Here is a 24374-nt window from a genome sequence, read left to right on the forward strand (position 1 = left end):
CACTATACAAGCTTTGTGCATCTTTGCAACTATTTCTGTAGGATAAATTGTTTGAAGTAAAATTGCATTGGTAAAGTATATACATTAAAATTTGGCCTCCAAAAAATAGTTGTACTGATTAATAATATGACCAAGTGGACATGAAAATGCCTGTTTCTCCACATTCTCATTAACACTGTGTATTCTCAGTTTTGTTTTTAAGTTTTGGTCAGTCTGGTAAGTGAAAAATGTCATCCTGTGGTTCTGATTTTCCTTTCCCTGATTGCCAGTGAAATTGAGAATCTTTTCATGTTTATTGACCTTTTGCATTTCTCTTATGGTAAATTATCTCTCGATATTCCTTGCCCATTTTTCCATGGGATAATTTATTTTCTTATTAATTATATTGATTTACAAATTGCTTATTAGGTATGTTTCAGAGTATATTTTCTCCTAAGGCTGTAAATTGTTCTTATTTCAACCTTTGTGTATGATATCTTCCCATAAACTGAATTTTTTTTTACTTTTCCAATAAACTTTTTGTTTTAGAATAGATTTAGATTTACAGAGAATAAATACAGAGATAATGTAGAGAGTTGATTGTAGTTGAATCTTTCTGTCCTGAAAAGGAAGGCCTTCCCCACTGTAAGACCATGAAAATATTGTGTTCTGCTTCTTTCAGCACTGATACAACTTTGTTTCAATTGGCTCTTAATCCCACCTGGGATCTATTTTTTATAGGTATGAGACAGGGATCTAACTTGATTTTTTCCACCCCAAAGAGCTAGTGGACCCAACACCAATTTTTTTGTTTTAATCCATCTTTTCCCAACTGGTTTGAAACTACCTTGGTCACATCCTACATTTATGATGTCGTTCATCTGTTAGCCACATGAAACTGTGATTTCAGGAATCACTGTCTCTCACAGGGTCTGTCTGTTGCTCCAGGGCCCTGGGTAAGTGCTTCTTCAATGCCAGGAGTGAATGTAATGGAGCAGTATCACCTCGCTATCAAACAGACACACCAACTAGGGTAGTCCCTCCTGATGAGAGCTGTGCTGGAAGGAGGGTTCATCATCCGGGTGGGTGTTATTTATTCATTTATTTAGAAATTTGGGGGGGGGTTCCTAAATAGATAAGGCATTCAAATAGAACAATTCAGAAGGCACCAAGGAGTACATATTGTAAATGTGCCCTACCCCTGCCCTGAGCCACCTAGCTTGTCACCATTTCTTGTCTGTGCTTATACGCATGTTCTCCCCGCCTCCTTTTCACATCAAGGTATGTTTTGGCAGTTGCTCCAAATTGGATCAGAAAGAGCTTCTAATTCTTTTTTACAGCTGTGCTGTATTCACTGTGGGCTTTAGGGCTCCCTGTGGTGGTGGTGTTGGAGGAGCTTGCTGGCGGCCTTGTTCTGCCTTGCTGGTGGCTGCCCCACTGGGCTCAGCGCCCAGACTGACCCCAGGAAGGACAGCATATTGTTGCACGTGGGTTGTCACCCTGTTAGTCTACTGACTTGTTAAACACAAAGCAAGAGCCCCACCAACATTTGTGTGATGCAAGCCCCCCCGACCCCCCACACCATTGACCAAGACTTCAAGGGATGCATGCTGTAAATTTAAGGCAAAGTTGAGCTTAACTATGAAATATAAAAGTAAAGACTAGAGCAAACCTCCTGAAATGGGGCCAATGGGAAGAGGAGGTTCTTGCGGGAAAGTCTGTCTGGGGACTATGGCCCTCTGGGCTAACTCCAAGGAGCCCTTGGGAAGAGTGGACTGCCATCCCAGCTTCTATCCAGGGTCTCCAGCATGTGATCTGAGCATGCTCTGCAGCCACTCCCAGAGCCCTGTTAGGAGGAAGATGGAGGCTGAGGGCTGTTTTTGCTCCACTGAAAGCTGAAGTTTCCAGGCTCCAGGGACCCTCTTCCTTCACCACCCGCGAGTATTTATTGAACACCCTGGTGCTGAGGGTAAGATGAAACCAGCTTAAGTAGACTGCCTGGTCAGCCGGATTCTGACCACCAAGGAGGAGGTGGCTGATGAAGTAGAAATGCAGGCGGCCCTGGGAGAAAGCAGCCCTCAACATCATTAGGTCTTTGGGCACTGGGGACGAGAGCAGTGACATGCAGGCGCACCACAGCTTTCCCCAAAGTCATCCTTGTTTCCTCCTGTGTTCCACACTGCTGGGGTGGGGGCGTTCACTCTCCTCAGGACAAAACAGAGGGTCACACCTTGAGTTCCCCCAGCTTACCCCTACCTCCAGACCCTGGACCAGTTCCTTTTCTCCCAGTCCATCAGCCTCTCCGGGCTTCACCGGGGCTCCTTGCTCCACCATCAACTCCCTGCCTGCACGTTCTTTAGATCTGCCCACCCTGAAAACTGCACTGCTACGTGGAGTAGTATCACCACACATGCCTTGTCCCTAGCTCAGCCCCTGACCCCTTTCAGGCTGCCCAGGAGCCACTCTGAGTTGCTGACCAGCCTCCTTGGGGCCCTCAGCAGATTCCAAACTTCAACCACACTTCCTGCTGCTGAAACCTCTGCAGCCGCAGCAAACATCAGGCTCCCTTCCTTCTCCTCTGCCAGACTGCCACCCCCCACTCAGTGGACCCTTAGTTCTCACCTCCTTCCTTTCTTCCTGATCCCTCCTCCCATTCTCAGGAGCCCAACAGTGCTGTCTCTTCCAGGACCTTCCTTCTGCAGTCATCCCTTCTTCTTCCTGTACCTTTAGCTTTTTATTCTCTACTGGCTCTTTCTCCTCAGCAAATACATGCGCTCCTATGTATGTCTCCTACCTTAAAACAACAATTCTGTCTCCACCCACCTCTCCCTCCAGCTCCTGCTGCATCTCCAAGCTCTTCCTCCCCCAGTTCTCACTCACTCCTTGTCTGAACCCTGCCCACCCCTACATGTTGGATTCTTCAGAGCTCAGAGTGTCGGAGGGAGTTCTCATCTGAGAACAGAGACATTTAAGCTTCTGGGGGTGGGCAAAGCCAGAACATTCTAGAAGGAGGTAGCCAAGGTCCAAAAAGCCTCAAGATTTCAGAAGGGCTTAAAATCTGGAGGAACGAGAGGCAAGATGGAGGTCACATCTAGGGATCAAGGGGCCATGGCTGGAGCTGGGAGGACAGCAAAGGAAAAGAGGATCACAGTGAAGCCAGGAGTGTGAGGGGCTGAAGAGCGTCTTTTACGAGTGGGTGTGTGTAGGGGGGTGGTAGGAATGACTTAAAGAGCCAGGAGTAGAGGAGACGCACTTCATCTGGCACCAACCACTCCATCTAAGCTGCTCTGTCACCAGTGACCTAATGACCTTTCCTCATAAACAAGCTTATCATTTTCTTCCTTGGCTGCACAATACCGTTCTGATTTCCTCCCCCTTCCCTGCTCCTGCCCTTCCTTCTCAGTCGCCATCATTGATTGCCCTTCCTCCACTCTTCTTTAAGCCTTGGTTTTTCTCAGGATTCTGTCCCAGTCCCTCTTCTCTGGTCACTGGTCTCAGTCTCAGGAAGCTCTCTGGGCAGGGTGCTGTGGCCCCACTTCAGGACTCAGGTGCCACCTCCCCAGCTACTGAGGGTGTTGCCCTGCCGGCCACCCTAGAACTTGCCTCTGCTGAAGACAATGACCTTACCCGACGTTGGCCCCCTGCTTGGGAGCAGCCCTGCCCCATTGCCTCAGTCTGGCATGTCCCTGAAGGACTGTGCCAGCTCCGGACTCTCTGCGGGGTCAGCTGAGGGCTTTGCTGTGACTACATCACTGCGACTAACATCACCGCCTGGCTTTCCCCTTGGCCCAAACCTCCTTCCTTCATTCCCCTACAGGAGGTGATCCCAAGAGTACCCTTCTCCCTCCCCCCCCCCCCCCCCATAAATTCCCTGACTTCATCTCTGTTTCAGAGTCCACCTCTTGGGGAATTTGCCCTGAGGCCCCATCTCATCCACATCCGTGGCTTCAACTCCAACAACATGCTAGGGGCTCCCAACTCAATACCCTTGGCCAGACTTTGCTGCTAAGCATGAGATGTGTGTGGGCAAGTATCTCAAATTCAGCATGTGCAAGACAAGTCACCACCTTTTGAGGAGGACCCCCGCCTCCTGTCTTTCATAGCCCCACGATGGCATCAGGACCTGCCCACTGTTTGAAGCCTGGGAGTCTGGGGCACCTTCTGTCTCTTAAAGCTTCCCCATCTCCCACAATAGTCATCTCTTTGTCACCCTCACTGTCACTGCCACAGTTCTGGCTTTAACTCTAGTGCCCCTAGATTTCTGCCCGGGAATCCAAGCTGTCTCCTTCTAGGTGCTCTCCCGTCTGACCCATCCCTACACTGTCCAGAAGTGTGACCTTCCTCCAGACACACATCTGGCCACATCACTCCTTTGCTTAAAATCCTCAGGCTTCCATCCTCAGAATGAAGTTCAAACAGCCCAGCCTGGTGTACAAGGAACTTTGTGCCTCCTTTCCTGATCCTACCTTCTCCCCTCCACAGCCCCAAATTCCCTGCAGGATCCCTTGTTCCAGCCACATCCTAAAACTTTGCAGCCACCCAAACTCATGATGAGCATTTGTCTCTGAGCTTTTCAGATCTCTTCCCTCTTCCCAAGAAGCCTCTTCCCCTGTCCTCCTCCTCTCTCTGCCTGGTTAACCTTTCCTCACCCTCAAGACCAGGCTCAGAGCAAGGTGAGAAACCTGATACAGGGCCCTGATGGTTGGTGCCCTTTGCTGACCCCTGGGGCTATGAGCATCTAGAGGACAGGAGCTGTGACTCTGCTCTCTGGGTCCTTGGAGCCTGGCACAGAGGAGGGGCTCAGGGAGCATGCTTGTGGAGTGGTTGCTTCTGGAGGGCGGATTTCAGAAAGCATAAAGATGAGTCTTTAGTAGCAGATTCCAAAAGGAAAGATGGCTCAGGTGGGCTAGGAGATCCAGCAGTAAAACTTTGAATACAGATTGCAAAGGAACCCAGTGAGGAAAAACACGGGGAGGAGCTAAAGGCTGCAGAGGCTGCACCCAGGGCCCATGCAGGATCTCAGACTTTGAAAGATATGGAAGACGGAAAGAAGGGTACAAAAACAAGACGACCAATGGATAGCATGGACCAGTGACAGTGTTGTTGGAAAAAGTAGGACCCATGGAATGAGCTTCTGTGTAGTTATTTTTGAGACCAGGAGTGCTGTTTTGGGCTGACAGTGAAATGTTAACACTGATGAAGAGAGAACAACGCTACATAATTCCTATTTTGCTTCTGTCTTCTTTGTTAAGGAGCATAATCTTTCATCGGGACTCAAATATCGATCAAAGGGAAGTGAAGTCTAAGGTAGTGGAGGAGACTGTATGACAGCATCTAGCTGTGCAGAACGAGTTTAAGTCCCCTCCAGTGGAAGGATGCCCCCCATCAGTCCTGGGAGATGTGAAAACGGGATGTCCTGAATTCAGGGAGACATCTGGAGGTGGGAAAGCTTCTGCAAGATGAGAGGGAGGATTGAGAAGGGGGCGTCTTCACTCAGCACTGCAGGCTTGATCTGCCCTGAACAAAATTCCCCAGGGGATGGTTTGTGCGCACATACATAGGAAAGCAACCACTGCTTTCCAGGATTCCTAAGAACAAATCGTCCCAGACCAACCTCGTTTACTTTTGAGAGGCCAACCTGAATGGTACTCTGGAGAGGACTGTCTGGGTTTCTGGAGGGCCTTTGGTAGTGGGCTGAGTGACGTAGAATTAGATGAGCTCTTCATCAGAAGGTACTGCTGGCCATCAGAGCCCACCTGGAGGGCAGGTCCCTGTGGCCACCCAGAGTTCTGTCTTCACTAACAGTTGGCCAGGGCAGGCCTAGTGTCTTGGACAAGGCCATTAATGGAACAATGACGAGATTCACACACGACATGAATACAACTGACAGCAAATTGAAGATCCCAGAAGATTTCAACAGACCATAATGATGGGCTGAGTGGAAAAGAGAGAGCCAGCTGCACAATTCAGAACAGGATCTGGGAGATGGGATTTGACAGCAAGATGTGTGAAAAAGACTTGGCTCAATCTGTTAACTGTGCAGTATCGCGGGGCTGCCACGAAAAGGAGCATCAGCCTCAGCTCTGAGCACTTCACTTGTCGGGAATATTGACACCCCCCCAACCCAGAATGGCAAAAAGATTGTGAAAGATAGAAAGGTAAGATTCTTGCGCCTGGAGGAGGGGTAGCTGTGGGAAATAGAGCAACTTCCTTCAAGTATGTGGAGGGCGTAATTAAATGGATGAATACGCAGACCTTAGACTAGGTGACCTTTGAGGTGTTTTCTAAGCCTAAGGTTCTATGGATTTTATCATAATACCAAAAAGAGAGGGAGGGAAGGAGATAAGGAGGGTGGACGTTGGGTTGTGATTGCCCATATGAACTTTATTTATTTACTAAATTGTAGTAAACTTTTTTTTTTTTACTGAGGTCATATTGGTTTATAACTTTGTGCAATTTAAGATGTACATTATTATATATCAGGTTCTGTATAGACTGCATCACACTCACCACCAACAGTCTAGTTTTTATCCGTCACCATACATATGTGCCCCTTTACCCCTTTTGCCCTCTCCCTACCCCTTTCCTCTCTGGTAACCACTCATATGTTCTCATTGGCCATGTATTTGTTTATCTTCTCCATATGAATGAAATCATGAAGTGTGTGTCTTTCTATGTCTAGCTTATTTCACTTAACATCATACCCTTAAGGGTATTTTGTCTTTTTTTATGGCTGAGTAGTATTCCATTGTGTGTGTATATATATATATATATATATATATATCACATCTTCTTTATTCATTTATCAGTTGATGAGCACTTGGGTTGCTTCCACGTCTTGGCTATTGTGAATAATGCTGCAGTGAACATGGGGGTGCATAGATCTCTCTGGACTGTTGATTTCAGGTTCTTTGGATAAATACCCAGTAGTGAGATAGCTGGATCGTATGGTATCTCTATTTTTAATTTTTTGAGAAATTTCCATACTGTTTTCCATAGTGACTGCACCAGTTTGTGTTCCTACCAGCAGTGTATGAGGGTTTCCTTTTTTCCACATCCTCTCCAACACTTATTATTTCTCATCTTGTTAATTATACCCATTCTGATGAGTGTGAGGTAATATCTCATTGTAGTTTTGATTTGCGTTTCCCTAATAGTTAGTGACATTGAACATGCTTTCATGTGCCTGTTGGAAAATTGTCTGTTTACATCCTCTGCCCATTTTTTTGCTTTTTTTTTTGTTTGGGGGCGAGTTTTTTTGGTGAGGAAGATTGGCCCTGAACTAACATCTGTTGCCAATCATCATCTTTTTGCTTGAGGAAGATTGTCACTGAGGTAACATCTGTGGCAATCTTCCTGTATTTTGTTTGTGGGACACGTACAAGCCACCACAGCATGACTTGATGGGCGGTACATAGGTCCGCGCCTAGGATCCAAGCTTGTGAAGCCCCAGCTGCTGAAGCAGAGCACACAAACTTAACACTGCACCACTGGGCCTACCCTGCTCTGCCTGTTTTTCGATCGGGTTGTTTGTTTTTTTGTTGTTGAGTTTTATGAGTTCTTTATATATTTTGCAAATTAACCCCTTGTTGGATATGTGATTTGCCAATATTGTCTCCCAGTTGGTGGGTTGTCTTTTCATTTTGCTCATGGTTTCCTTTGCCTTGCAGAAGGTTTTTAGTCTGATGTAGTCCCATTTGTTTATAGTAGTAATCTTTTTATTTAGTTGTCATATGCATGCAGGAAGGGACACATCAGAGGTAGACACTCAGTTCACTTTGCAAAGGGGACCGTTCTGTGTAACCACCACTACATCATGGGAAAAATGTCACCTGCTCCCCAGAAGCTCCCTCAGGCCCCTCCTAGGCATTCCCTCTGCAAGGAAAACCACTTCCTCAACTTCCATCCCATAGATTAGTTTTGCCTGTTTTTGACCATGTATACAGTCATGCATCCCTTAATGACAGGGATACGTCCTGAGAAGTGCATCGTTAGGCGATTTCATTGTTGTATGAACATCATAGAGTGTCCTTACACAAACTTAGATGGTCTAGCTTACTACACCTGGTTACTTGGTTCAGCCTATTGCTCCTCGACGACAAACCTGCACAGCACGTCTCTGTACTGAATACTGTAGGCACTTGTAACACAACGCTAAGTGTTTGTGTGTCTAAACATAGAAAAGGTACAGTAAAAATACAGTGTAAAAGATAAGAAATGGTACACGTGTCTAGGGCGCTTACCACGAATGGAGCCTGCAGGACTGGAAGTTGCTCGCGGTGAGTCAGTGGGCGAGTGGTGAGTGAGTGTGAGGCCGGGGACCCTACTGCACACTCCTGGAGACTCGACAACACCGTACACTTAGGCCACGCTAAATTTATTTTAAAAAGCTTTTCTTTCTTCATAATGAATTAACCTTAGCTTACTGTAACTTTTTTACTTTATAAACTTTTTCATGTTTTTAAACTTTTTGACTCTTTTGTAATAACACTTAGCTCAAAACACAAACACATTGTACAGCTGTACAAAAATATGTTCTTTATATCCTTATTCTCAGCTTTTCCTATTTTTAAAATTTTTAATTTTTGTTTACTTTTTAAGCTTTTTTGTTAAAAACTTAGACAGAAATACACACATTAGCCTAGGCCTACACAGGAGCAGGATCATCAACATCGCTGTCTTCTGCCTCCACATCTTCTCCCACTGGAAGGTCTCCAGGGGCAGTAACACACATGGAGCCGTCATCTCCTCTGATAACAGTGCCTCTTCTGGAACACCTCCTGAAGGATCTGAAGGTTTGCTTACACCAGCATCACCACACACGTGAGCAATGCTTTGCACTACAACTTTATAACAGCTATGACATCACTAGGCAATAGGAATTCTTCAGCTCTGTTATAATCTTAAAGGACTACTGTTGTATATGCGATCTGTTGTTGACCAAAACATGGTTATGCGGCAAGTGACTGTACAAATGGGACCATGCAGAACATTCTCTCTTGTGTCTGGCTTCCTTGGCGTAGCATCAGCATTTCGTTCCTGGGATCCATCCATGTTAAAGTGAGTGGTTGTAGATGGATCCTTTGCATTGCCGTGTGGTGGTCCACTGTATGGATCTGTGGCCGTCCATCTCCTGCTGTCTCTTCTTCTCCGCCCTGTGTATGCCCATATTCATGAGTGCCCCAAAGTGTGGATGACCAGGCAGACCCCGAGGAGGTTACCCTAGCCCCTCAGCTCAGGCCCTGGTTCTTCCTATCTGGGAGGCACATGATCATGTCCAAGGTAGAAGACTCCCAGTGACGGACTGAGGCACAGGTGGTGTGAGAGGCAGCCCATGAGAGGCAAGCTGGGCAGACGCCCCGAGGCAGGGTGTTGGGCAGCATTTCCACTGGCGGAACAGGCCACTGTTGTTGCTTCCTGAGCTGCCCTAGAGACATGGAAAAGGCAGCTCACGCCTTTGGCCAGATGCCCGATGGCCTTTTAGGGTAGTTCAGCCTTAGCAGGACCTGATTCCCCTCCAAAGGAGTGAACACCAGGAGCACCAGAGGGGGCTGTGTTGACCGTGTGGTTGTCTGACATCCTAGTGGCCCGCACTGGCCAGTGCCTCTGCCTTCCTTGGAGCTCCTGCAGGGTACCCAGCCACCCCTTGCAGGAGCTGGAGGGAGACTGGAGGCTAGGAAGCAGAGCACCTACATTCTGCTTCCCGGCTCCACTGTGGGTTTGGAAAAGTCATTTCCAAATTTCCCGGCTCCTTAGGCACCTCTGAGTGCTAATCCAGTGTCCTGGTCTTGCAGGGCCCTGTGGGGGTGGAGGGGGCAGGGCCAAAGCAGAGGCCTGGGCTGGTGTGAGCACAGGGGGCTGGAGCCTGTTGCCTTATATGACAGTGGCTGGGATGGCTCCAGTGGCTTCTGCATCCTCCTTTGTCCGCCTGGCTTGAGTTCCAGGGAGGCTTCCTTGGGTGGGGTCAGCAGTTTCTGACAGGGGAAGAGCTAATGGCCAACCTCAGCTGGGCCCCCAGGCCCTTTTGCCTGCCCCCTGCACAGTTTCGTTGGTGTTTGGGGTGAGTCTTTGCTTTTTCTTTTCTGTAGAGTAAGTTCTCAGTCTAAAATAAAAAAGTGGTCCTGTCTCCTCTCCCGGAGTCGCACTGGAAACTGAGCGCACAGAGGACTGTGTTTAAAAGGCAGGGAGGATGAAAGGTGGTGGGCAGGCGGGGACAGCGAGTGGAGTGCGCCACCCTCAGATGTGGGTTTCTTTTCATCCATTCACTCCCTCACTGCTTTTCCTGGTGCTTTTCTTCGTTTCTGGACAACAGCCCTGTCCTGACCCACCCTGGCCCGCCTCTTCCTTTCTGGAACCACCCCCAGCTCTCTTCGCCGGCCTGCGAGCACCCCTACCCCCAACTCGGCCCCTCCCCACCCACTGCGGTAAAGGAGCTCCCGCGCAGGCCTGGGTTTTGGATTAATGAAGCCCAGATGCAGGACTTCTGACTCTGGCTGCAAGTTCACTTCGGAGCAGCAGCACAGAGGGGCCATTTACCTCCCACTGTGTTCCCGGCCCAGCTGCTGCTGGGGCTCTCGGGGAACAGCTGGAGAGCAGGTCCTGGCTGACAGTGAGGTGGAGGCCATGCGGGTGTGTGGTGTGGCCAGGGACCAGGGAGAAACTGGAGGGTGGGGCTCTGGGTGAGAGGCGGGGGTCTGGCTGCACCCACAGGGGTCTAGTGTCGGGGACACCAGGATGAGGGGCTCTGTTTTAGGTCCCATGGTGCGGTCCAGATGGGGTGCCTCTCCTCGGGACTTGGAAGGTCAGGTACAGAGGTGCTCTGCAGGAAGGGGTCAAGGCTAGAGGGAGACAGGGTCAGGGAGGCCCCCACACTGGTTAATGTGAGGTCATTCCCGTCAGGAATGGATGGGATAGCTGGTCCCTTCCAAGGTTGCCAGATAAAACACAAACATTGGTTGGGAGCATCTTATGCTAAAGAAGTTATTCTTTGTTTATCTATAAGAAATTCAAATTTAACTGGGCATCCTGTATTTTTATTGGCTAGATCTGGTAATCCTATCTCCTCCTCCAGCTGAATTTCTTCTTTAAGTAATACTTTTATTGAACTGCAACATACAGATGCAACAGAATACAGACTGTAAGTGTGATTAGTGGATTTCCACAAGTGGAACACATGTGAAACCAGCACCCAGATTAAGACACGAAACATGAGCAGAACCTGCGCCAACCCCCCCTCCCGCCCCCGCCAGCTTCACCAGTCTCCTGACTTCCACTAGCTTGTATTTGCCCATTTTTGTACTTTATATAAGTGAAATCAACACAGATTCTTTTGTATCTGGCTTCTTTCACGCAACGCTGTGAAGATCATCCATGCTGTTGGGTGTAGTGGTGGCCCATTCACAGTCATTACGCATAGGAGCGAGTGCCATGGAGAAAGCCTGGTGTGTTTGTCCATTCTAACGGTGTCTCAGTACTGTACTTCTGCCCATATGCGCCCAGAAGCAGGACTGCTGGGTTGTGGGGTAAGCAGCTGTACATCTTTAGTAGATCTTGCCAAACAGTTTCCCGAAGTTGATGTCGCAATGTGTATTCCCACCAGCTGGGTGTGCGCGTCCCCATTGCCCTGTACCCTCACCAGCACTGGGCATTTCCCCTCTTTCATGTTCGCCCTTCTGGTGTGCGGTGGCACTGCCTGCTGCTTCTTTTTTTCTTTTTTTAATCAAGAGCTTCGTGCTTTCTTGATTCCTTTGACTTTCTAGAGTACGTGCTATCAAAGAAGATAAACAAGGCCCCTGGTTCAGATACCAGCCTGCCCAGCCCCATGGGCACTTTGGGGAAGCCATTCCCCCCTGAGTTCCCCATCACCCGGGAGCCTCCCCTAGGCCGAGGCCTGGGCCACAGCAGGCCCTGGGGAAGTTGCAGTGGAGCCCTCGCACCAGCGGGGAGCAGCCAGGCTGAGTCTGGCCTCCTCAGAGTACTTCCTCAGAGTACTTCCTGCGTGCTGCCACACTTGCTGTTCCAGACATCCCATCCTGCAGTTCCTTGTGGTGTCATCCAGGGATGTGGGTGACAGTGCCTGTGAGGCCCCTTCAGCAGTGTACATCTGAGGGCCTCTCTCCTCTAGGCAGCCTGTTTGAGCCCAAATGTCTTCCTTCATGTTCTTCAGTGTCCTCCAGCCTCAGGACCTCTCCTTGGCTTCCCCTGGTGGTAGCTTTCTGCAGGAATGAGGGACTGTGGCCACGTTAAAGTCCATGCCCAGGGCTGACATCTGCTGCCCGTGGGGGGCACCCGGTGTGTGGAGGCACGCGGAAGATGTGTCCCTCTTGGTGGAGATGGGCTGTGGCAGGGGAGCGCAGGTACAGGAGGGGCCTTCAACTCCTCTTCCCACTGCCCCTCCCCAGCCTCTCCTGGCTACTGCGCCCCTGCCCCATCCTCTGGTCTCCACCTCTCTTCTCTTTTTACTCATTCCAGCCCTCAAGGACCCATGAAAACCAGAGCCCTAAACGTTTGCGTCTGAAATCTCCATCAAAGTTCTTTCCTCTTAAAGAGAGGAGGTACCACCTCCATCCTGAGTGAATCAGGACTGTGTGGTGCTGGACTCAGAAGCCCAGCTCAATGACTGACTGATCAACCCACTGACCGAATGGTCCAGGTGCTGGAGGCTTCAGGCACGGAGGGCTCTGGGTGTTGTCGGGGCTCTGTCTCCATCCTCCGTCTCTGCTTCACCCTCCAGGCTCTCTCATAGGACACAGGATGGCCACCTGCAGCTGTAGGATCACCTCCTGCCAGATTAGTGGCCCTGCTGGAAAGGCTGATAGACCCTCTGCTGGTAGTTCCAGCCAAGACCCCAAGGCCACCTCTCAGTGGCTCTGTCACAGGAACTCTGATGGGCCAGGCCTGGGAGCCCGGGTTTGGGCTGGGTTGGGGAGGGGTTCTCCAAAGGAAAGTCACTGGATGCTGGGTGAAAAAAAACACTACAAAATTTGGTCTCACCGGGCCAGGTCCTCCACCTTCTACCACCCTATGAGGGCTGGAAGATTTTAACACTGCAAGGGAAAGAGAAGGCAAAGGTCTGTGCAGAAGCGGGTGAACGTTCCCCATCTCCACATAACAGACAAGAGTAAAGGCAGAGAAAAGACGCACTGAAATCAGCAGTGACCTTAAGGAGTTTTTCTGCTTTTTTTTAAAACTTTCTCATCATACCTGTTTTATTACTCGTAAAATCAACCATAAATTCTATAGACCAAAGGAGAAAGCCAAAGTACTTCAAAGAGAGAGTGGCCTTCCCATGTTCACCTCTCGGCGTGTCCCGCCCCCTGCATGGACTTCCAGCCCACCCCGTCAGACTGTTGCACCCCCTCAGCCTCTCTCTCCTTCTCTCACAGGCAGCTGCGAAGCCAGCTCAGCCTTGTGGTCATCGCCCGGATGCTGGGCCAGCAAGAGACGCTCCCTCTCTGGCAAGAGAAGGCCCAGGTGAGTGCTCACCTCATCTGGGTGTCTGTCCTTTGGGCCTGGGAAGGCTGTGGGTGAGCGGGTGGCTCTCCCGCGCCTGCTCGCTCCCTGTGCTTTTCCCAGAGGCGAGGAACCGCCAGCCGGGAGAGCCACGTGGAGCTTGAATTTTCCACTCATTTCCTTGCATTCGACAGTTTCTTTTTGTAGGCCTACTGTGTGTGCTGGGCACTGAGGATAGAGCAGTAAGCTGGGAGCGTATATTACTTTTTAAAAAAAATTACGGTAAAATATACATAACGTAGAATTAACTTTTTTTTTCCTATCAACTTTTTTTTTCCCTGTCATCCCAGAGACTCTATACGCGTTAAACACTTAACTCCCCATTCCCTCCTCCCCCAGCCCCTGGTTATGTTGCTTTTTATAGGTGGGAAAACAATAAAACTGAAAACAAATACTGCTAAATTAAAACTGCTCACTCCCAGTGTCTCTTCTGTCCCAGTGCCCATTCTTGGGCAGCGAGGGAGGTAGAGTTTTGTCTTCTTTCCTCACTCCTCTTCTTCCCAAAAAGTTCTGACTCGAACCTCCCCGCAGCTCAGAGAACCTCACCACAGGGGCCCTGGGGCAGCAGGGTGCAGGCAACCCGAGGACCAAGGGCAGGGAGCTGAGGAAGGCTCCCAACCCCCAGAATTCCCTGGAGCCCCAGAAGAGTTGCTGGGTTCCGCTGAACTTCTAGCTCAGCAACACGCGAGAGGAGAGGCAGTCGGCAAAAGGCCGTGCGTCTCTAGTCACTGCAGGTGTACAAGGCAGGTCTGCGGGCCCCTTGCCCAGAGTGCTCAGAGAATGTTCTGGCACATCCCAGGGCAGGGTGGACAATATGGCTGGGTCCAAGATGCTGTGTTTGCAGGGCGGGAGCTAAGAAAGGTGGCACTTGGGTTGGCTTGTCAGAGTGGTCCCAGCCTGGCTTTTACCCTGCCTGCCCCCTTTACCTTACATGCTTTCCCCCAGCACTTAGCATGGCTGGAGCTTCTTGTCATTCCAATTCCAGCTGAAATGTCACCTCCTCCAGGAGGCCTTTCCTGACCACCCAACCCAAAGTGCCCTGGCACCATCACCCTGTTTTAAATTATTCATGGGGTTCACCTCCTGATATTTCATGTTTGTTCAGAGTCTGCGTTCGCATACACACCAGCAGTTCACTGAGTGCAGGGACCAAATGGTTTCTGCTCGCTGCTGCCCCTCAGCACCTAGCATATTGCCTGGCTCACACAGGAACTCAGTGCACACTTGTAGAGTGAACAAGTGATTTGAGGTTGAGTTACTAGGGTGTGCAAGGGGAACGTTCCCCAGGCAGAGACCTTGGGAGGGGCGGGTGAGGGACTGGCCTGCACAGGGGTCACTTCATAGAGGCGAAGCCTGATGACAGAGCATCTCTGTGAAGGAGAACGGAGGGACCAAACAGTGTCATGGGAGGTGCCCAGCGGTTAGGGGCAGGGGCAGGCAGAGTTGCAGCCAGAGGGACAAGACCAAGTGGTCCCAGAGGGCTTTGGGGGGCAGCCTAATCGAGAGGCATTGGCATTGGCCAGGGGGAGGTCACTGAGCCCCTCAAGAACAGAGCACTGTCAGCAGAGTGGAAGCGAGAGGAAGATCAGGAAAGGCAGGACCAGCAGCAGGTGGTGGGTGAGGGTAGCCGCCCACCAGGAGCCTTTGGCAGTGGCTGGAAAGAGGATTTTCTGTTGATTTGGTTTTTTTCATTGGCCAGAGCCTATGCATGAGAGAGTGAGGGGAGCATGATGGGAGGCCTAAGAGTGGCGAGGAAGTGTAATGGAGGAAGAGCTGGGTTGTCTGGGCCAGGAGGCGCCAGTGAACAGGGCTCATAGGGTGGGAATGTTCCCCCTCCCCCAGCAGAAGAGCTGACCTGGGAGCTCCTGGCTGTTCCCAGGGCTGAGGGTCTCACAGCCTGTCCGGTCCAGCCCTGCCCTTGTAGTTCCCAGCTCCAGGGCTTTCCCACCATGCCAGTCGCCCACCTGCCCGGTGTCCACTGTGGCCCATCTGTTCATGAGACCTTCGCTGAGCACCTGCTGTGCCCAGGCCCTGCACCAGGAAACGACCTCAGAGGAGAGGGTGTGAGCAAGGCAGGCTGAGGGCACAGTGACTGACTCTACCCAAGGGCTGTGAAGTGTCTTCCAGAGAAGATGTCCTAAGCCAGGTCTTGAAGGATGAGTCAGTGCTTGTGCTGCAGAGAGGTGGGCAGGACGGCCCATGCAGAGCTGCACCAGACTCAAGGAGGCTTGAGGGGAGGAAGGGCCAGCTCAGGCCTGCCCATGGCCCTCCGATGTGTTTCCCCCTTCTCCGCTGCAAGCCTGGGGCTGCTGCACGGCCTCCTCCCAGGTCCCCAGGCTGCAGGCACTCCCCTTTCCAGTCTGGCTTGTCAGACGGATCCTCCAGAAACATGCCTTCAAAGGGCCACCTTGGGCCCACAGCCGCCCACGGCCAGCCCGCATACCCGCATGCCCCCTTTCCCAACTCCTTGACGTGGCCCGATGTGCTGCCTGTTCTTGGCCCTCCTTGCAGGCAAGCCCGGCTGCCCTCTGCACATCCTGGGACTTCTCCCTTTCCTCCCGTCACATCCCAACTGAATTGGTGACAGCAGCTGTGCCATATAGCACAGGCTGTGTCCCAAGTGCTGTTCTCAGAGCTTATGTCTCACAGCAGCCGCAGGCAGTAATGACCGTTACCATCATCCATCCTTTACAGCTGGGGAAACCGAGGCAGGTGTGTTTAGGAAACTTTTTGGGTCACACAACGGGAAAGCGTGGAGCTGGGATTCAAACCCAGGGACCCTGATGCCAGCGTCCATGCCCTTGACCACAGCAATGTGCCATCTCTGCTTCTCCAGCCCCTTCCTTGGTTCTCATTGAGGTGACAGCTTGGACCACACCTGCTGCTTCATGCTGAAGGTGCCCTGCTGGTCCCTTGAGCTTTAGTCCTGGATGGCAGGTACGGGGACAAGGGCCATCGCTTCCTCTTCCTTCATCGATGCATGAGTGCTTGGTAAACCTTATCAATTGACTCACTATGAAGGGAAGTAGGAGGGCTGAGAATCAACTCGTGTAGGAGGAGAGTATCTGGGGTAAGTGCCTGGGCAGAGGATTCTCAGCGCCGCTGGGCAGGAGTCCCTGACACCTGGATGGTTTAGTTCTCCATCTCAGGCTGCAGTCCGAGGCCCCGGGAGCAGGAGCAAGGCTGGAGAACTGAATTTGGGGGACAGGACTTCTGTAGGTGGTCAGGATGCAACAGCCCCAAGGCTTGCATGTTCTGGGAGAGGCTCAGGGTCAAACTACTGTTTGTTGATCCTGTGAATCTGGGAATATCCCAGAAACAGCATGGTTTTGGCCTCAGGCACCAGTGTGCTCCAGACATTGCTCAGGGCACTGAAGATACAGCCCTGAACAGAACTCAGTCCCTCCCTCGTGAAACTCAGGGTCCAGGGGAGGCGGACCCAGGCACCAAGAAAGAAGTAAATGTTTGGCATACCAGATAGTGATAAGTGCTATGGAGAAAAATAGATGAGAGGGAGTGTTGGGAGGATGCTGTTTTATAAGGGTGTGCAGAGAAGGGGACATGTGAGCACAGACCTGAAGGAGTCAGGCTGGCTTCTTGGGAAAGAGCATTCCAGGCAGAGGGAAAGACAAGTGCAAAGGCCCTGGGGCAGGCAAAGTCCTCTTAGGTTGGAGAAAAAACAGAAGCCACTGTGGCTAGAACCAAGAGCTGATGATAGAGTAGCAGAAGTTGAGGTCCAGCAGGTAAATGGGAACTCAGATCGCCGGAACCTCAAGGCTATGGTGGGGGCTTTGACTTTCATGACAAAGTGGAGAGCACTGGAAGGTTTTGTTAAGAGGAGAAATACCTGATTTATAAAATTTAAGAAGTGACTCTGGCTGCTGTGTTGAGAAGAGCCTGTTGCGGGGGAGGAAGGAGGCAACTGCAGTCATCCTGGAGGGAGATGATGGCAGTGTGGGTGGTGCCAAGTGGTCAGATTCGACGTGTATTTCCTAAGTACAGCCAGCGGCTTGTCAGATGGGAGAGAGAGGAGGCAAGGAGGCCCCAAGATCTATGCAGGTGACAGGATGGAGAAGCCCTTTACTGAGACAGGCAAGACACAGGTGGAACAGGTTTGGAGAGGAAGTCTGCAGCTTGTTTCTTATCCCAGGCCACCTCTTGCAACACAGAAACCTCTTTTGTCAGGCTGTATCTTCCAGTGTGGAGTTTGGAAAACATGGGTTTCAAATTGCCACAATTAAGGGGGATGCGGGTTTGCATCTACCAGGAAAGGCTGGCTGCCATCCTCACCTGCTGTTCAGTCTGTCGTTCAGTTAACAAATACTACTCGAATGCCACTTGCCAGGCGCTGTGCGAGGCTCTGGGGACACTGCAGTACACAAAACTGCCCTCTTGGAGCTTACAGTCTAGTGTGTGTAGGTGGGAACAGATAATCATAATAAACAAGTGAATTACATAGCCTGTTAGAAGGTGATGGGTGCTGTGGAGACCAAGGTGGTGTGGGGTAGGAGGATGGGCAAGTGCAGGGGTGTGCGCTCGCTGCAGGGCAGACAGGGAGCTGGGGCTGGAAGGAGGAGAGCAGGCAGCTGTGCAGTGTCTGGTCAGAAGGTCCAGTCAGGACACAGGCTCCAGGGAGCAGCAGGGGCCACCTGAGGCCTCCTGGATACTTAAGAGCCTGGCCTCCTCCACTGGGCAAGTAGGAGCCACTGTTGGGATTAGAGCACAGGAGCGACAAGCTGTGTGGATAGCTGCCTCGCTGGAATTCGTCTGCCTCCTCTTGCCAGGCAAACTGAGGAGGCCAGTGGAGGCCTGCCTTCCTGGGTGATCATTTGCTTCTTGCCTGAAGGTGTCTGTCCTCGTGGGCTGAGTGTTTACAGAGACAGCTCCCGGCAGTGGGACAAGGCAGGGAGATGCACTGGTCAGGCCTGGCCCTGCTGGGCCCCACGAGGCCCAAACAAGCCCTTATCCCAGAGAGGGCTGTCTGCCCGAGAGGGCCTGGCCGGGGCTCCAGAGCTGGAAACAAAAGAGAGTAAGCGATCAGAAGGCGGCAGCTTGCTGCGCTGCGCTGCGCTGAGCTGATCGAAGCTGTTTTCCTGGAGTGAGAGGAAAAACATGGGAGCTAGCGAGCTGTTGTTTGCTCCCCTGCCCAGCCCCACCCCGGGCTGCTGTAGCAGGGAGGTTCCCAACCCAGGCGAGGCTGCCTGCCTGAGGGCTGCTTCTGGGGGCGTGGGCTGCAAAGCCTGGCCCATGTGCGTGCACAGCTGTGAGCCTGGGGCAGGCAGAGCTGTTTTGGAAACCATCCCCTGACTTGCAAGGCCTGAGCAAAGCGGCCCAGCTATGGCTTTGGTGCAGCTCCAGATGGTGCTTCTCTTCGCCCAGAACCTTCCCTCTCTCTCTCTCCCTGACTCCTCCTCTCCCCTTCTAAAGGGATCAGACACTCGGCCAAGCAGCCCTGGCCTCCTTCCGAGAGCCAGAGCCCGGGCCTGATTTCTAGCCCTCAGCCCAGCTGCTCTTGTGGGCTGTCTAAGCCTGCGGCCGGCTGAGGTGCTGAGCAGGTGTCTGTGGGTGAGTCAGGGGGAGGAAGCCAGGTGTGCCGGGTAGGGCTGGGCTGGAGCAGGGAGCTGGGCCAGGGAGCTCAGGCCCTAGCCTTTTGGCCACCCTGCACCTGCTATATCTAAAGAGACAGTGTCTCTGTGAACTCCCCTAGCTCTGCTTCTTCGTTCTGCATCCTCCCTTTCCCCAGGGTTGCATGTGGCCTCGAAGAGGCTGTCCAAACCAGGTGCAGGGGCTGGGCGGGAAGGAGTGGCTCCCAGCAGACACCTGGACTTATGGAGGCCTCGTTCCCTGGTTGGGGGGAGGGCGTTCTCAGCCCATTTGTTCAGAGAGGGTGGGCAGTTTAAATGGGGGGTGGGGCGGCTAGCAGATTAAGTGACATATCAATCTAATGCAATGTGTGGACCTTGTGGGGAATCCCCATTTCAACAAAGCACCTGTGTAAGGACATTTTGGAGACAGAGAAAACTGAACACAGGTGTTAGGTTTTATAAGGAATTCTCGGTAATTTTGTTGGGCAAGAGAGTGATACTGTGAGTACATTGAGGTTTTGAAAAAATCCTTATCCTTTTCTGTCAGAAGCCCTTTATGGGTAAAATGATACGATGTTTGGATTTGCTTTAAAATTCTCTGGAAGGAAAAGGCGGGTGGTTGGGGGTGATGAACCGGGGCAGGCAGAGGGATGGTGACTGCAGTCATCGCTCACGGTGATGGAGGAGTGCACAGCCTCTCTCTGTCATGAGCGTTGAGACCCCCACGGTAACAAGTTAAACAAAAAGAGAAGGATGCAGGGAGAGTGGCCTGGCAGACATGAGCAGCAGCCCAGGGCGGAAAGGGTCTTGCGCGGTGGCAGAGGAGACCTCTCTGCTGGTCTTGGTTCTTCCAAACCTCAAGTGTCTGCTTCCTCCAGGGAAGTGGATTAGACTTCCAGCCCCTGGAGATCTTCCTAGTTCACTCTCTGAGGGGGCTTAGCCTGTGTCAGGTGCTATATGCGTGTGACCCTCCTCTTCTGGGAAGAGGGCGTGTGGCTGTCTCCATTTTACAGACAGGACACTCAGGCTCCAGGGGTCACCCAGCTCCAAGTGAGAGGTGAATCAGGTCCAGGAGGCCGGTGGTCTGGCTCCAGAGCCCACGCTCTGACCCACTGTTGCCAACCAAGGTGTCCAGGCCAAGAATCCCCCAAGTGGCCCAAGCACTGAGCTGCCACCCTCCGTGAGTGATGGCCTCCCTTCTCCTCCCCAGCTGTCCTCACTCAGCCAGCTCCTGAGCCGCATGAGGCCATCATCCCTCAGGCAGTACCTGGGCTCTGCGACCTCGCCACCCTGCCAGAAGCAACAGCCAAAGGCCAGTGCAGAGCTAGACCACAAGGTGAGCACCCAGCGCCTGCCCGCCTCTGCCAGGGCGCGGCCCCACAGGAAGCAAGGAAGGCAAGCTGTCCCCACTGCACAGCCTGTGGGGCTATACTGCCGTCAGTCCTCCTGAACGGGGCCCTGCGGGGACATCGCCCAGTGAACTGCCTCCCTCCAGCGAGAGGAGGTGCTGACACCACTGCACAGCCTGTAATTAGTGCCCTTGCCCATGCCTCTTGGAGACACAGCGGGGCACCGTGTGCACAGGCGTGTAGGCCGATGTCTGCCTGGCCCTTCTTGTGGGCTTCACTGTATCCTTATAGCCTGGCATGGCTTTATTAGCCGTGGGATGCTCTATTAGTCTCATACCAGTTTAGAGAGGATGCAGGAGCTGAAATGCTGGTGGGGGGAGTGGGGGTGGGAAGGGTACACACAAAAGGAAAAGCCCAGGGAACGTCCAGATGTGCAGGGTCCACCCTCCCTGTTCCTGTTCACTGTGGTTGTCACTGAGGCTGAGTCCTCAGCCTTTCCTCAATCCTTTGTAATTGACTTTACAGACATTACCCAACTTTCCTGAAAGTCATGCTTTGTCAGGAATCAGCTGCAGTAAGGTAGCCCAGGGCCTGCTGGTTGTGGGGCTTGGGACAGTGAGGCCCCTGGGGCAATGTCAAGCAGGGCTGGCAGTATAGGGCCTTCAGATTGGGATTGCCAAGCCTGGCTCCCTGGGGAGCTAGCGTGAATCTTGGTGAGCTCCGGTATCCCTGGGGACTCGGGGATGAAGAATGCAGATAGGCATCTTTCTAATTTAGGAAGGTGGTAATTCCAAAATCTCACTCAGAGGTTGTGTGTTGACGATCCAGAAGTCCAACCTTTGGGCATCGTTCTGCAAATCAGATAAATGAATTACTTAATGAGCACAAATGAACCATTAAGGAGACATGATGATCCCCGGGTGTATGCTCCTTGTCTGGAACATGTAGGGTAGGTTATCTTTCAGTTGTGTCTAATGTTAGTGCATTTACGAGGCTGCTGCCTCCCAGGAGAGTGTGAACTGTCTACATGCCCCATCCTCCTTTGCCAACTATTTCCCAAGAAGCTGAAGCTGTATGGAAGCTGTGTGGAGTCCAGGTGTTCCAGGGCCTCTAAAAAGGCAATGGGGTCAGCCCCTGGGGTTCTGTCTGAGCAGGGCATAAGTGGGCAGGCCCCAGGCCTGGGCTAGGAGAAGGGAAAAAGAGAGAGGGAGAAGGGAAAAAGAGAGAGGAAGAAGGGCAGTGGTGAGAGGGAAAAGAAAAGGCTTGTATCTGGACTGGCTAAGTGATGAGTGTGACTTCCAGGTGCCTTGGGGGCTGCTCCTGTGACCTCATCTAGCAGAGGTGTCCTTGCTGCCAGGCCAGAGGCTGCCGTTTTGCTCACTGCATTTCAGAGCCCATCTGGTGGCAGATGTCCACCCAACAGCCTGGGAAGAGAGGGGAATAAGTGAGCCGAGGGTGTACTTTATCGTGAGGACTGTTCTCGCACATCTGAAGGAGGCTGTGAAGCATTCGGCCTGCCCCCCCCGTCAGCTGCCATATTGGAAATGGCCCATTTGGCCTGGAAACATGGAGGGGCCGGCGTGTCTCAGCAGGGTGCCCCAAAAGTGCTGGGTTTGCTGGTCCAGGGCAGTGGGAGGGGCCCGTGAGGCCAAGGCAGCTCTCACGTGCTTTTGCTGCAGCTCAGGCCCACCTGGGATTGGTCCTGGTGGTGGGCACGGGTGGTCTGCACAGAAATGTGAATTGTTCTGTTTCCCTGGGCCAGGTACTGTTCTGACCGGAAGGGGCCAGGTGGGGCAGGTGGCTGGGCTCCCACAGCCCAGCCTCACTCCCACCTCAGCCGACTGACTCCTCATTAGGCCCGAGCATGTTTCATCTTCAAAGATGATCAGGCTATTCACCAGCCAAAAAGAGCAGCGGCGTCATCTACCCTGTTTTACAGGGAGTGGTGGTCTGGGCTGTGGCTGGGCCTTTTATCCCCAGAGCTTAAAGTCTGCCTTCTTTCTCCTTGAGATGCAGTGGGGAAACTAAGGCCAGAGTGAAGTTGGCCCGAGGTGACCAAGCCTGGAGGAAATGGGGATGGGCCCTTTCCCAGCCCTTGGGGCGCAGTGTCGAGCCCCATCCCCCAGGCCCTGCTCACTCCTGTCTGGGAGATTTCCTGCCCGACTGCTGGGTCACAGCCCTCCTCCAGCCCTGCAGATCAACACTTCTGCCAGGCTCTGCTCCCCATGGTCTCCCCACCTCCTCTCTGCCTGGTCCAGTCTCCTCCCTCCCCTGGGAAGCTCCCAGCCTTCTTTCCCTCCCTGTCCTGCCTTCCCAGGAGGCTGGGAGAGCTGCTTTCTGGTGCCCAAGACATGACTCCCTCTCCTCACTGATGTCTTACCTTTGCAGTTGTCCCTTTCCTTGTCTGCCTCCCCAGCTAGACTGTGGGCACAGCTGGTGTCTCTCAGCATAGCATGGTATTTTTGGCACTAGATGAGTGAATGAATGAATGAATGCACTTTTAATTCCTCTCTCCCTCTCTTCTTCCACCCCACTCTGGCCATCTTGCCCCCTTCTGGAAACCTCTGTCTGTCTGCACACCCCTGACCAGCCTCTGCGTGTCAGCCCCCTTGTTTCTTACTGTCCGTGTTTCATTACTGCTCCAAGAGTTTATAGCCTGGATTCTCCCACTGGAGGCCCTTGACTTCAGAAGTGTCACCTGCCTACGTGAGACCCAATCAGAGCACGTTGTTTGTAACTATGAGCTCATGAGATTCCTGCCTAGGAAAGCGAACCACCAGGTACAGCAAAGGAAGCCACACGCTCCTGCTGCAGCACTACGGTCACCGGCCGGCCAGCGGGTACAGGTGGGAGGCTGGAGAGGAGGCCGGGGCAGGGTTCCTGTGCGGGCTGTTTGTCCTGGCAGAGTCAGAGTCACAGAGTGTCCCAGCAAGTCTCTGCAGAGCTTGTGTGCAGGAGAAGAGTGCTACTTCTCACCAGGATGATTAGAACACCTCCAGCAGCTTAAAGTGCTTGTGGGTAAAGAAACGGTTGCTCAGCCTCCTGGTGGTTCTTGGTGGCCCTGTGCTTGCCTGGTTTGAGAGGGGTTCTCCAAGAGGAGAATAAACATGTAGGTCAGACAGATTTTCGGAGGTCTGAGACAGACCCGTGAGAGGCGGGGGTGCCCTGTGTATCTGTGGAAGGCAGGAGAGGATGACTCCATGCAGGAGGATCCTCTGAGAGTTGGCCTCCATGTGCTTCCCTCTGCCCACGGATCCCAGTTCTGCAGGAGCCCTGCGCCACTCCAGGCCTCCGTGTGTGACACTGTCCTTTGGGCCCTGGTGCAGACAGACAGACGCGTAACTGCACTGAATGGGCTTCTGTCTCCCCGAAGCTGCCAACTCAGCCTTCTGACCCAGAACCAGGGGCTTCCTGGGCTTCCCATTTCCTTTTAGTAACTTGTGTAAACCGTATCTGGCCAGATCTTGTCTGGTTGCGTTCTGCCCAGTCTCAGGGTCTGGCCCATTCGCTTCATGGAAGTGACTGCCCTTTCGGTCTTGTCAAAGCTTGTCATGTGTTGTCTTCTACTCACCACACTTTCCTGCTGTTTCTTGCTTTCCCTCTGGCCCTTTGCTGCATGGATGCTATAGTGAAGGGATTTTTTGGTTTTGTTTTTTCCCCTAAGGATTTGGAAGGTATACAGAATCAGAATCTTTATGGTGAGGTGGAAGTTTTTCCCGAGTTTGGTTAAATTTGGGAACTTTGAGGAAGTTTACTGTCTCTCATTGTGTGGAAAGAAAATGCAGGTCCACATAGTGGGGAGTCCCAGAATTGGGGCTGCGTTGAGGCCCTAGGAGCTGGCTCCCTGGGCACGTCCACCTCACAGCCCAGTGAGTGTCCTCATGGGATGGACGGCCTGGGGCCAGTGAGGGCTGTGCATCTGCAATGGTCCCCGTCTCCCCGGGGCCAG

At 52.2% G+C, this 24374-nt stretch overlaps 1 protein-coding gene across 5 annotated transcripts in view; it reads left to right on the forward strand.

The window, feature by feature from the left end:
- Positions 1–24374, forward strand: part of FAM178B (family with sequence similarity 178 member B) — a 101027-nt gene that overhangs the window by 64376 nt on the left and 12277 nt on the right. For 2 of the 5 annotated variants that reach the window (XM_023618627.2, XM_023618628.2), the window contains exons 13-14: positions 13365–13452; positions 20287–20412. In XM_023618627.2, the coding sequence (XP_023474395.1) occupies positions 13365–13452; positions 20287–20412 (214 nt within the window). Of the gene's footprint in view, positions 1–9532; positions 10040–13364; positions 13453–18917; positions 19057–20286; positions 20413–24374 lie in introns of those variants that run through there. The other 3 variants (XM_023618630.2, XM_070235109.1, XM_023618629.2) reach the window with 3 other exon arrangements.

This window comes from Equus caballus, chromosome 15 (assembly GCF_041296265.1).
Source record: "Equus caballus isolate H_3958 breed thoroughbred chromosome 15, TB-T2T, whole genome shotgun sequence".
Taxonomy (NCBI): Eukaryota; Metazoa; Chordata; class Mammalia; order Perissodactyla; family Equidae; genus Equus; species Equus caballus.